General features: G+C 34.8%; 1 protein-coding gene across 4 annotated transcripts; it reads right to left on the minus strand.

Moving 5' to 3' along the window:
* Positions 1-5,816: 5,816 nt before the first annotated feature.
* LOC7459047 (sucrose transport protein SUC3) lies at positions 5,817-13,052 on the minus strand. 4 transcript variants are annotated; one of them, XM_024611310.2, is made up of 14 exons: positions 12,515-13,052; positions 12,370-12,435; positions 11,844-11,942; positions 11,686-11,750; positions 11,520-11,604; positions 11,348-11,381; positions 11,075-11,174; positions 10,397-10,472; positions 7,790-8,143; positions 7,467-7,610; positions 6,928-7,161; positions 6,783-6,846; positions 6,635-6,678; positions 5,817-6,260 (listed from the first exon to the last, which is right to left on the minus strand). In XM_024611310.2, exons 1-14 carry the CDS (start codon positions 12,785-12,787, stop codon positions 6,096-6,098), a joined length of 1,803 nt encoding a protein of 600 aa, XP_024467078.1. In that variant the 5' UTR covers positions 12,788-13,052; the 3' UTR covers positions 5,817-6,095. The 4 variants fall into 4 exon arrangements, with proteins under 4 accessions (XP_024467078.1, XP_024467079.1, XP_024467080.1 ...); XM_024611311.2 differs by having other exon boundaries at positions 11,844-11,964; positions 12,515-12,663; XM_024611312.2 differs by having other exon boundaries at positions 11,520-11,594; positions 12,515-12,597.
* Between the last annotated feature and the right edge of the window lie 111 nt (positions 13,053-13,163).

Below are 13,163 nucleotides of genomic sequence, written 5' to 3' on the forward strand. Positions count from 1 at the left end.
TGGAGAAAGGGGCTCGGAAAGCCCTAGTAAAAGACCCTGTTGTTATAAATAACCCTACAAGAGCTGGTCTTTCTTGTCTTGGTGCGCACGCAATATATATATATATATATATATATTAGACGACGTCCATCTCTATCCCACTGCTCCTCCTCCTCTCTCTCTGCCACACCCCCAGATGCCCTTCGTCATCTTCTACGTACTCTCCACTCCCGCGCGCCTCTGACACTCATTATCCCTAAAGCATATGAATACGCTCAATCATAGTCATGATGAACACCGTATAGGTGTAAATAAACAGGCGATTTATCAGGTGTCGTAGCATGGAAAGTGAACAGGCAAGCTGACCCATGAGAGGAGATCAAGTATCCAGCACATGGACCCAAAAATAGATAAATGTAGCCCCAAGCTTACAATGTCCACGAACTCGTGGATGATGTAGGGGGTTTTGGCGATTTCGATCAGTCTTTCAAGTGATTGAAAGATGGAATTGAAGGTTGGGATTTTGACATTGGAAAAGCCAAAGGCACCATCCATTTAAGTTCTTGCGCCTAAACACTTGCGTCCTCAGATGAACATACAGCAACATCTCTTGGGCCCTTGCTACCAGTGTTTGTACGTGGTATTTTTGTCCATATTTGATGTGGATTGCCTTTCCGAGCTTAAAATCTCAAGTTAATTATAAGAATTAAAAAACGAAGAGAAATTATTGTTGAAATTCGGTTCGGCAAGTTGCCCATGGAGGAAGGATCAGCTCTTGCATATTCGGATTTGTTAATTCTTAGCACTGTTATATTACAGTTGTCAAAGCTTCACCTTTGATTCGAAAAATCAATCTGGAGGGAGGGAGTATCTTAAGACTGAAGGGTTCAGGAGGACCCACTGACCTGGGCTCCACTAGGGTGGGGTGTCTGGGGGCCCACAGGCTACTCCCACAGCACTGCATGACTTTATTAGTTGAAAGAAGTGGGGTCGCCCCCTTGGAATGGGGTGGATCCATGTTCTCAGCCAGAAAGCAAGGCGCTATTTCTTTTCCTTTCCCTTTTCTCTCTTCTATGAATAATATGTTCACTTGCATATATATAAATACAAGGGCTAAGCTTATTATTACAATTACAAAAGAGACTAGAATATTTTGGTGAATCGTTGTAGACCAATGCTGCACATTGTTACTCTAGATTGTAAAAGTTTTCTTCTTTTTTTTTTTTTTCCGCTCAAGTTTTCTTTTTTCTTCAACTTTTTTTTTTAAATTGGACTGATTTTAGATTGGATTCATGATTTGTAGTATTTAACTCCATGTTGGGTTTTACAAGAAAAAATTATCATGCTCAATTGATACTCGATTTGACAAATTACAATTTGATTTCATTAATTTAGAATAACTGAAACTTTATTGGTGGCTTTCATTGATATTATTTGATTCATTTTTTTTTTCTTGTCCTCTCTCTTTTCTCTTTCATTTCCTCAATTTTTTTCCCCGTCTCAATCTAAAATAGCAAAATGGTTTGTCGTTTGTTTTTAGATGTCAAATTCCATCCTCCATTTTTATGTTTTTTTTAATTTTATCCTTCAACATTGGATTATCTCGGTATCATGAATCGGATCGCAGGTTTGGTAGATTAACTCGAGTCGCCTAAAAAAAATTTCAATTTCATCATTCAACATTAAGTTCATTGAAAATTAGGTTTCATGATTTTTGTTATTTGCTTTCTATTAGGTTATCTCTGTATCATGATCAAGGACACGAGTTTGACAAGTAATCTAGGGTTAACTTAGATCATTTTTTTATGCTTTTTGTTGTTTGATTTTTCTTCTCAAATTCTTGCATCAACATTGAGTTAGTTGGAAATTGAATTTCATGATTTTTTTCTTATTTTTTTTTAGTGGACTTATCCAAGTCTCATCACACGATACAGATCAACTCGGGTCACAAGTTTGACAATATAAGTTAGGTTGGCTCATATCTTTTTTCAAAAAAATTAATTTTTTTCTAATTTTATCTTTCAACACTGGAATTGTGGGGAATTGGGCTTCACAATTTTTTTCAATTTGTTTTCCATGTGATTACCACGTTCTCATTACCTTTGTCATGGTTTGGAAGGTTAAGTAAGGTTGACTCAAATCTTTTTTTTTGTCTTTTTTATTTAAATTGAATATTTTATTTTTCAATTTATTATTTTAACATTTTGTCAACTAAAAATTGAGTTTCATGATTTGTTTTGATTTATTTTTTATTGAATTATCCAGTCTCGTGACTTAAATCACGGATTTAACATGTTATCCAAAATTAGCACGAGGCAATCAAATAGGTCATTGTCTAAGTATTTTTAAAAAATATAGTCTAATAAATCATTATTTTAATTTTTCAAAAATATCAGTGCATGCATTTTTTTTCTTCACGCTTAAACAAATTTTAATCTAACCCACAATTAATTAATATATTCCAAGTCAGTGATCTAATCTAGTCTATCATTAATCAATCTACTTTTTTTTAATATGGTAAGAATATATTTGGACTAGGTTGTGTGTCAACTGACACTACATTTCGTCATCCCACCCCCCTAGATGATCTTAAAGAATGGTTTTATGCATTTTTTTTTTAAATAATAAACCTCTCCTCCAAGCACTAACCCTAAGATTTGAACTTACAAAGTCAAAGAATCGAGCAAATCTCTTTAACCGCTAACCACCCCTTGAAGTTAGGCATTCTCTAGGTACCTTCAATGAATGATGTGTCACTCTTAACTTTAGAAAATATTATTTATACATTTAATTTTTTTTTATTAATATAAATATTCGGATAAACTTCCACGTAACTTGATTAATTTTATAAATTTTAAAGTTAACATTTAATATTTTATGTGGTTCAGTCATAGGCTACCGCTTCATTTAGCTGGTAATTCAGTGAAAAAAAACCTTAACACTCGTAACATATATTAGCCATTTTTTATCAACCATGTCTTCATTCGACAGAAATCCTCATTCCTACCATGTAAAATATTGCATAATATTAACAGATTTGAATCAATCCATAAGAGAAGAGACTGGGAAGTACTTAATTGAGAGTTGGTGTGTAAGTTCGTGTTTGGGATTTTCCTAAGAAAATGATTTTTCTTTATTTAAAATTATAATTTTTTATGTTTTTAGATTATTTTAATGTTTTATATCAGAAATAATTTTTTAAAAATAAAAATATATTATTTATATATATATATATATATATATATATATTTTAAAAAAAATACTTTAAACTATAATTGCAACGCTGGCGGACAAACCTCAATCAGACACTGATGACTGCTAGATATAAACAAGCTGCCCATTCTTCTTCCTCGACACGCCCCCCGCGCTTCTCACGGCTGAAACCGATCCCGTGCACGGTCTTTGCTCGACGTCGAAGTATTTCTCTCTATATGATCGTGTTTTTATTTTCAAACCTTGGGCCATGGAAACATTGCATCGATGTTGATTTGTCAACAACTAGACCTGCTGTTTTTATTTTTTATTTTGCTGAAAAAAACAAAACAAAAAAAAAGACCTGCTAATCCATGTTTAATTAATTTAATTTCCCCTCGTGGCCGTGCTTAACTTTTTCTCAAAGACAGGTGGCCCATTAATCACAGCCACGTTCATCATCGTGACATTCGGGACTGGTAGCAAGCAACAGCTAATTAACTAACATGGTAAGTAGAATAAAATCATCAAGATATCATACTATTTTTGTTAGAACATGTTGAGCTTAGATTTCAACATAGAAACTTGCAAGGAAGAAAGATAACGGATAAAGGACACGTACTCATAATACCAAGTTAATTCAAGCAGCACATGGTTTTAGAATACAATCTGTTTTGTAACGGAATTTCTTGCTCTCGTTATATTATTATTATTATTTTATTAACATAGGTGTTTGGAGTAGCTTGCGAGTATCTCAATTAATTTTATGAATTTTAAAATTAATAATTATATAAATTTTTAATTATCATCATATTAATAATTCCATGCATTAAACTTGAAACAAAAGGAAATGATATATTCTTTCCTTCTTGATAGAACACTGGGGGTATGTTCGGAAAAGCAATCACTGTAGCTTTTGAAACGTTTCGAGTTATAACTTCTAGAAATAACGACTGTGATGTTAGCTTTTATTTACGTTTTGTATAAATTTTATCTGTTTTTTTTTATTAATGCATGTTATTAATCCACAATTAATGATTTGTCTTAATATAAGTTATAGTGCATGGGTCGAAAGTTTAAATTCTCGGATCTTGATTGAAGCAATTTTATATATAAAAAATATTTAAGTTTGAGGTTTAAGAAATAATAAATCACAAAAATCAAACCCGACACCACCTCGGCCTCCTCCCGCATCCGTACATTGAGCCAATGGAAACACGACACACAGATAAAATACAGGGAGTAACAATATTTTGTCCACGTGGATTTTATTTACAAGTCTACTCTCTCTCGAAAGTGAAATCTACTTCTGCTAGTTAGCACAAGAAGACGCCAAAACTGACGTGAAAGATGAAACGAGTCTTCCAACCGCCAATCTGAGAGCAGAAGCCATGTTTCAGTCCAAGAATTCCGGGGAGGTCAGTACTGTTTAATTAAAGTTGTGATTATTTTTTAAAGTATTTTTTTACTTAGAGATGTATTAAAATAATATTTTTTTAATTTTTAAAAATTATTTTTAATATTAGTGCATCAAAACAATATAAAAAGATAGCAACGATACTACTGGAAAGCACGGTTTCAATATTTCTCATACGTAATCTTTTGTATAGACGTTGGGGCGGGCGGATACTAAGATGGAATAAGCCCGTCAATATACCCAATGTCTCTACTGCAATATGATGAGAGGCTATTCCTCGCGGAACAAAAGGATCAAAACCTTCCACACCCCATGCTGGATTTACAGATTGTACTTTTCCGGTTAGCCCATAAGGATCAGACACCCATATTTCAGGACCATAGCACCAAACCCAAAACAAGTCACTCCTGAGAGAAATAAATGAATTCCAAAGATCTGGGCAAATATTAATTTTAAATTAAAAAAATTAAAATAAATAGAATTTACGCGTTTTTCATGCTTGGAATTTGTAGAGAAGCTGCAAGAAAATGATTTCTTCTTAATGCACCAATCAGGATGATAAATGACTTGCCTAAGACCCAACAAAGAAGGAACGTCTTTATATACAGCAGCTCGGCTAAGAATATTCTGACTTTAAAAAAAAAGTAACAAGCCAGCGGTACAGGATAAACAAGATGTTGCCATGGCAACCGAGTTAAGTTGAAATTTTCACTGATGATTCAAGCTTTGTTTTGGCGTTGTGATACTATATTTTTTTAGTTTAAAATTAAATTTTTTAATATTTTTATGTTCTGATATAAAAATAAATTTTAAAAAATAAAAAAAAACAACTTTTTACACAACACTCAACTAGGCCTCTATTCTAGGTTCTGCGCCACGCCTACTAGCCTTCCCTAACCTACATCCCCAACAAATAGCCTGAAACTTGAAGTTTAAACAAAAGATGATACGCATGGCATCACGCATCTAAAAAGAAATGTGGACCCGGCGACAAACTACCCAGGCGCAACTTTGTTAAAGGCATGTAAATAAAATATTCATTTTTTAAATATTTTTTATTTAAAAATATATCAAAATAATATTTTTATTTATTACATGTCATAATTATTAAAAAATCAAATTTTACTAAAACTCCGGAACAAATTAAGTCCCGAACAAGACCTAAATAAATTAGCATACAATTTCAGTTATTAACGACATAAAATGTAAACTACCAGTTAACTCATGATTTCTAAATTAGCAAGTAATTGCAGGTATATTGCCGTATGAATTTTTCATTTGAAATGATTTACACTCTACATTAAGTACAGAGGCCCATAATGCAGGGCAAAAAATTAATGAATTAGAAAGCGTTCTGCGCGCTTCTTTTGATATAAAGAATTACAAGTACACAAAAAATGGAACTTGGAAGAACCATCTCTCTGACTGTAGACCAACAACGAGTATACTCCTGTCCTTGACGATTACATGTTGGCTCGATGTCAACATGTTGAGCATGGTGTGGTGGTTAGCCAAAATGAAAACCACTGAAGGAACTGCTTGAAAGATTTGGCAGCTTGAGAGCTGCATAAACACCAGCTGCAAGAGCACACACAGAAGCCAGAACAAACGCTGGTATATTTCCTCCACCAAAGAGCGCATCCCATGGACCGGCACCAATGGATACAATCATCTAACAGATCAACAATGCAGATGAAAATCAACTTTGACTGAATTAACTAGAATAAAACTGAGACAGAAAGTGGAATTACAGAAGATTCTGAATTAACCGAAATAACAGAGAAGAAGCAAGAATGTTGAAGTGTCATGGAAAGTGTATGCACGTTACAGTTCATCAATCAAATGTACAGTAACCTAACACGGCTTAGTATCAATTGCGCACCGAAAGACAAAACTGACACATGGTTATAGCATATACCAAAATCCAACAAAAATACTGGATTCCAGTAGAAAAGGTGATGCTGGTTCATTATTATCAGAGAAATAGCTTCATCCCAAAGGTATTGAAACCAGTAAAACAAAAAGATACATAAGGTGTTCATCTACCTGTGGAATAACTATTGCAAGATTGAGAACTCCTATAGCCAATCCTGAAACGTGGCAAAGAGAAAAAAACATCAGGATTATATGGTTAACCAATAGCCATATTAAGAATTAAAAATAATTGCCAGATAAAGTACACATCTATACAAACCTTGCCCACCACCAGTATCAGCAGTCAACTCTGCTGTGACAGAAAATGGAACACTATAGGTAATCTGCAGCAAACAAACAATTACTGCATGCTTTTGAGGGAAGAAATTAAAAAATAGTGTTAATCTACTAGAACAGGAACATACAGCGAGAGGAAATCCAAGAAGAGCAAATACAATCAAGGAAGCTATCCTGATTGGTGCATTCCCTCCAATTACATGTTCGATTCCTTCAGAATATGCACCTACTGATATCAAACTAATAATAGCCGTGCCTGCCATGCAGACAAATACAATAAAATTGCTCATTGCCCATACAAGTCTTGACCCCAACTTCTTACACATTGGCTCAATCAAGAACGAACTAATGCCAAGAACCACCTGTACCATAACAGAACATGAGAAAAATAGTTGTTGAGATAATCAAGATACTTCAATTATTGCAAAGCACAATGCTAGAAGTTATGGGATACGTGTCTTTAGGTAATTTGGAATGAGTCTCTTAACATCCAGTTCGCGTATGTCAATTGGCTTCAAGGTTGTTTTTTTTTTTCTCATGACTTTTGTAATTTTTTTGCTTTCTTTTTCCCTGATTGTCTCTCAACTTCTGTGATTTCTTAGGTCCCAGTTCATGTGATGGTATTTAACAAAATAGAAACTATCAATGCTCAATTCTTAGTTCTTACAGAATTCAACAGCAAACCAAATGCACCTTCTCTGACTCCTTGATCATACAACTTCACTTCATTAGAAGTCCCCTTTGGATCTCCATGATAAACTTCTCTTCCCATCCAATCCGTATCAAAAAGAAAGAAGGGGAACCATGACAACTGCGTGTAAAATCATAATTGCAATGAAAATAAGCACAAATAAATTAAGGAAAGAGTGCATTAAGTAACCATTACAGGATCAGGGAATACATGTATTCTCGATAGAGTTTGGACTAAAGGAAATCAGAAGGGAACATGAAGTCCTGGAAATAACAATACAGGGTTAATGAAGTGCTTACCCAAGTTAATGCCATAACAAGAAGCACTGAATGCATTCCAGGAGGTAGATGCCTTAAACTGGTTAATAAATTGACCATCACAGCTCCTGGGCCATCACTGAAATTTTCATTTTGACCCCCTACAGAGTTGGCATGCTTTGAATTCATACTCGGTTCATAGTCATGGTCGGTGCTGTTCCCACTCAAATTGTCAAGACCAGGCGTGTGAAACTCAGATTTTGAAAGTTCATGGCTGTTTTGTTGTGGATCATTCAACAATGGAGCAGAATCTGATAAATGGCGTGGTTGATTAACATTTAGTGGAACCTCATCCGCAAAATATAGAGTCACAAGAGTACAAAACAGGAGGAAGACCTGCACACATTTCATCCAAATTTATGTTCATCTCCTGTCAGTGTAGCTGTGTATGTAATTTGTATCCAGATCGTAAAGAGACCAGCAGCATGGAAACTAACTTTGCTTAAACAATATAAATAAATAATTCTAGCAGGACTTTGCATCTTTGAGAAATCAATTAAACTTGGGCATCCTTCTATATAATTGCAGTCTGCAACATCTTCTATATGTGAAGAACTTGGACCAAACTTGGTGATTTTGTATCCAGCAATAGAATGGAAAATCCCCCATCATCTATGATTTACAGAATTTTTGTGTTATTGTTATCCAAAAAACTTTGGGGTGAGTGGGACTCCTGTAAGAGCTCTCTATCCACTGCTCACACAAATCATACTACTAGGTACTGAATTTGTTCAAAACTGACTGCATCAAGGGTACAGGTTTCCAAGAATAGTGCAAAAGGTTCATTCCATCCTGGTCATTGATACTGATCAGTGATAAGAGAAATTTGTTTCTTTTCCATTGTCCCAAGCCAAGAATTGCATATACACAAGCACAAGTTCCTTGGTGTCAAAACATCCCCTGGGAATGAGGGATTCCATGATATTTCTAACTGGCTTATTGTGCTTCTGAATCTCCCACTCTTGATATTATTTTGAGGCATTCTTATATTCCATATTTAAACCTCTTCAAACAGGACTTGTTGCAATTGATTTAATGATTCATATAGGACATGCTCTGTAAGAATTAAATCATTGGGGAGAAATAGATCAGTAAAACAACATTAGTCACAAATACTCTTCCCTAGAGGTACTCTTAGGCAACTGGTCACCTAGGAGTATTTAGCCTTGCAAAATGGTCCTGATTCACATGCGATTCTATGTGCCTCGTGCTATTGTTTTCAAAATGTGAGCTAGTCATCTATGAGTAACGTAGAACAAAAGGAAATTGAAAAGGATAAACAAGAGGAATCCACCCTGCACAAGGAATGCACCTCAATACAAATTAGAGGAAACACTCTCGAAGTTGAAACAGAAATCCTCATTCATTGCCATAAAATAGCATCCCTTATACATGAGATATGTGCATTTATATAAGGGCACCATAACCCTAAAGATTCAAATTCAAAGTAGGAAAGAAAAATAAAAACTCTCTACTGATACTAATAATAACAAAATCCTACTTATCACTAACTATTCTAAGAAGATTTTCCTAAAGAAAGTAAAATTCTTAAACTAGTGAAGTTCCAAATAAATTGATAATAATCCTTCTAGCACTGCATCAAACAATCATTGAACAGTGGCCATATCTCAAAGGGTCTCCCATGTCATTTTTACTCTTGTATTCCATTTAGATTTCAATTTATATATTGCTTTGTATTTTTATCAATGTTTTAATTTTAATTTGCGAAGTGTATATGATATATGAACTGATAATAGCTAATCCAAAGTATAATTGACGGGAAAGTGCATCCCACTTACACTTCAGTGACAAGGTTCAAAATTTAAAGCCACGGTATTGTGCTTTGTTCCTAGGATCATTTGTTCCATCAGTTTAGTGATGGTGTAGAGGGGAGTGAGAGAGAGATGCAACCATGAAATTTCATTTATAATTTTCCTGCCAAATTGCCAACTGAAAGTCTTAAGGCTTTTGCTAATGCAAACCACGACACAAATGTTAAAATTTGGACATCTATTGCCAAAGTGACTTAAATGGTCCAAATAACAAAGTGCATACATTTGACCCTAATAAAATTTATGCCATGAACCTTGAGATTGCCTTGGTAGTCCTTTTCTTTCTCATTTCTTTCTTGAAGGTCTAGAAAGCTGCAAACAATAGAGTTTACCCACTCCTTCCCAAGAAGAAAAATGTGTATTGTTTTCCTTTCTACGAAGACATTGGATCTAGCCAAAAGAAAAATGCTTGGCTTGATTTCATGAGAAAATCTACACTAACATGAGACAAAAAGGACCGTTTTTCTAAAGAGATCGGGTTAAGAAATATTTTATGCTGTGGCCCAATATTGGAATAGTTTCAGAAATTTTACTTGACTCATGAACTTGCAAAGGAAAACGTTTAGAGGACCAAGCATATATTAAATCAATTCTTGCAAATCAACAAAAAAAAAATGTTGTAGAAGTTAATGAGGTGTAAGCATAAAAAGAACAAAAATGAATAGGCAATATAGATGTAACATCGCAAGCAATTTACATGTACCAAAACAATAGCACAACAAAGTATTGACCTAGATGCAAGGATAAATTAACTCACTACTGCTACGAGAAATGCTGCTTTAAGATTTCCGCAAGCTTCACAACAAGCTCTATTCATCAAGAAAGGAAACCATCTGCTTAGAATAGAAACATTAGACACACCAATCAACTTAATATCCAGTTGTATAAGCTAGTGATGATAGAATAAAAATTTAATACAGAAGGAGTTGAATAGGACAAGGTGGCATTCATTTCATACAATATCAAAGGTCAGTTACAATAATAATGAAAAATAGGATAGGAGGAAATTTAGAGCACATGTATATTCATTAGCATAACAGGTCATGTTTACTTTCAGAAAATAGTTTTGTAATTTCCATCTCTAGTTTTCTTAATAATTCTAATAAGATTTTCCATGGAAATTAAGATGTTTATTAAGTACAAAGTTTCCAAAAAAACAAAGGGCTTTGTTTGGCTTATATTAAAAATAATAAGAGAAATGAACATAAAAAAGAAGGTGAACCAAACAAAGCCCTAGTATTTTATGATAGTTTGGGAAAACAACTTTTTGATGTTTTTTAGTTTTCTAAACAACTGGAGAAATAGAAAACATGGGTTCCCAAGAAAACAAATTTCATTTTCATTTAGCAAACCTGTTTTCTATAGTTTTCTATTTCCTATAATTTTTTTCTAGAAAATTGGAAAACTTTCCATAGGTAAACACGAAAATTTTCACCTGCTCCAACTCCCACTAGCACCAGCTGAAAATCCTAAAATGTTTCCAACAGCCATCCATGAGCAAAATACAGCATTTGATATATTGTGTTGATCAGGACCTAAAACAAAGTAAACAGTTCATCTAGTTAGGTTTTGCATTAACAACCCTCGTTCATGTAGTGCTAAGAATCTGTTGTCAACTACTAAACATACAGAAGTTGGAAATGTAGCAGGTTCCATTAGGAGTTGAACAAAATAATAAAGTTCATTAGAAACAAAGACAAAATGGCACCTGATAAATCAGCCAGAAGTGCACGGGCTGGTCCCTAAAAAAACAAAAAGAAACTCATTGTTTACTAGGATGTGCAGATGGTGCCATGGTGATTAATCATTACAATTTCTCAACATACTTTCCATACAGCAGTGATAAGGAAGCTCAAGATAGTCATGACAACATGCCATACCTGCACTGTATTGTTAGCAAGATCCAGCATCCAGAAGCCAATAACAAAGACAAAAGCCGCCCTCATTCGAGTGCCCTTGAATTTACTTCAGTTCCATAGATAAGTAGATAAGTCTTAAAACAATATTCATGAAATAAAATATAACTAAAGTGAAGGCAGCAGAAACCTGCAATGCTCCTCTGTATCCCCTAACACATATCCAATGTCTGCGGAAAATCCGATTATTATCACCTAGATTTACAAGATTTAGTTTTGATCATGAAGTTATAGTAGCAATTAGCAATATTAGAAACTAAGATAAAAATTAGATTCAATAGCACTTACAGCAATAGAGATCATTAGTGCTCCTGCAAGAATAAATGGGCGTCTTCTTCCAAATTTTGAAGAGCATTTATCACTCCAAATACCAACGCAAGGTTGAACCTGAGAGGCAAAACCCCAATAACTGATGCAAGCCTAAATTAAATGTTCATGAAATTGAAGAAACAATTAACTACTTGTAGCGAGCACAATTTATAACCACATAACATCATCAATGAACACAGTATCAGTATGATATTTTCTCTTGAAATGCCATGAAAACTACTGGAATCAAGTCAGCTCTAATAATTGATCAGTTGATTGATTGATTAATGAGCAAGTAAAATCTCCCCAAGAAGTTCCGTCGTCTGACCAACTCAAATTCATCCTAAGGCATATTCCAAATGCAAACACCTTTCATGCATGATGCGGCAAGTTACATAGTAAAATAAGAGGAGAAGTAGATGAATAAACTAAACTAGATTCCGGTTTCATCAGCTGATTCAGATATCTCAATCAAACAAAAAGATCATTAGGCATCATGACCTACCACGAGGCCTGTAATAGGACCGCAGAGCCAAATGAAGGATGAAAAAGCATGTCCTATCCCAAGTGTCTGCAACAAAAATCCCCCCAAGTACTAGTTAGTATAGATAGAGAAATGCAGTAGTTGCAAGACGAGATGATGGAGTTGCCTGAATATAGGGAGTGAGGAGAGAGAGCTGCAAGGCCCAGCCGAATTGAACGCCAGCGGCCACCGTACAGCTGAGAACAAGAGTGGTGAAGCTTATTTGATGTTTGGTGGTTTGAGATCTGAAATCTCCATTAGAATTAGGATTAAGAGGAGATTGGATTCGAGGAGGAGGAGGAGAAGGAGAAGGAGACGACTCCACTTCCAAACTCACCATTTCTACCTCTATCTCCTTCTTAAGTTTCCGGTACGGTACCCGAATCGGTGCCGACTCCATCTTCTTCTACCAACAATTACGCATTTAATTTTAGAATAACTTGGATTATTTATTAGATCTGAGATTAGAGAGAGGGAGAGGATCAAATTTGGGCGGGTGAAAGGGGATTTCCGGGGTGTCGGTCTAACTTCCAACGATTAGGATCCAGCGTCGGGTTTATGTAGCAAGGATTAGGAGGAGGACGAGTGTCGAGTTATAAAACATGGAGTAGCATCGAAGTATGGTGCACTGCAAACTTTCCATCATTTTCCCCGCTGATTTTGAATTTGTCTTGTAACCCTGTTTCCTTTTTCTTTTTTTTTCCCCTTCTCTCCCCGAGTTGTTTTTAAGAAGTTGAACATAAAATTATGTTAACTGTGATATTTTGCATCAATTA

Source organism: Populus trichocarpa, chromosome 10 (genome assembly GCF_000002775.5).
Source record: "Populus trichocarpa isolate Nisqually-1 chromosome 10, P.trichocarpa_v4.1, whole genome shotgun sequence".
In the NCBI taxonomy this organism is placed as follows: Eukaryota; Viridiplantae; Streptophyta; class Magnoliopsida; order Malpighiales; family Salicaceae; genus Populus; species Populus trichocarpa.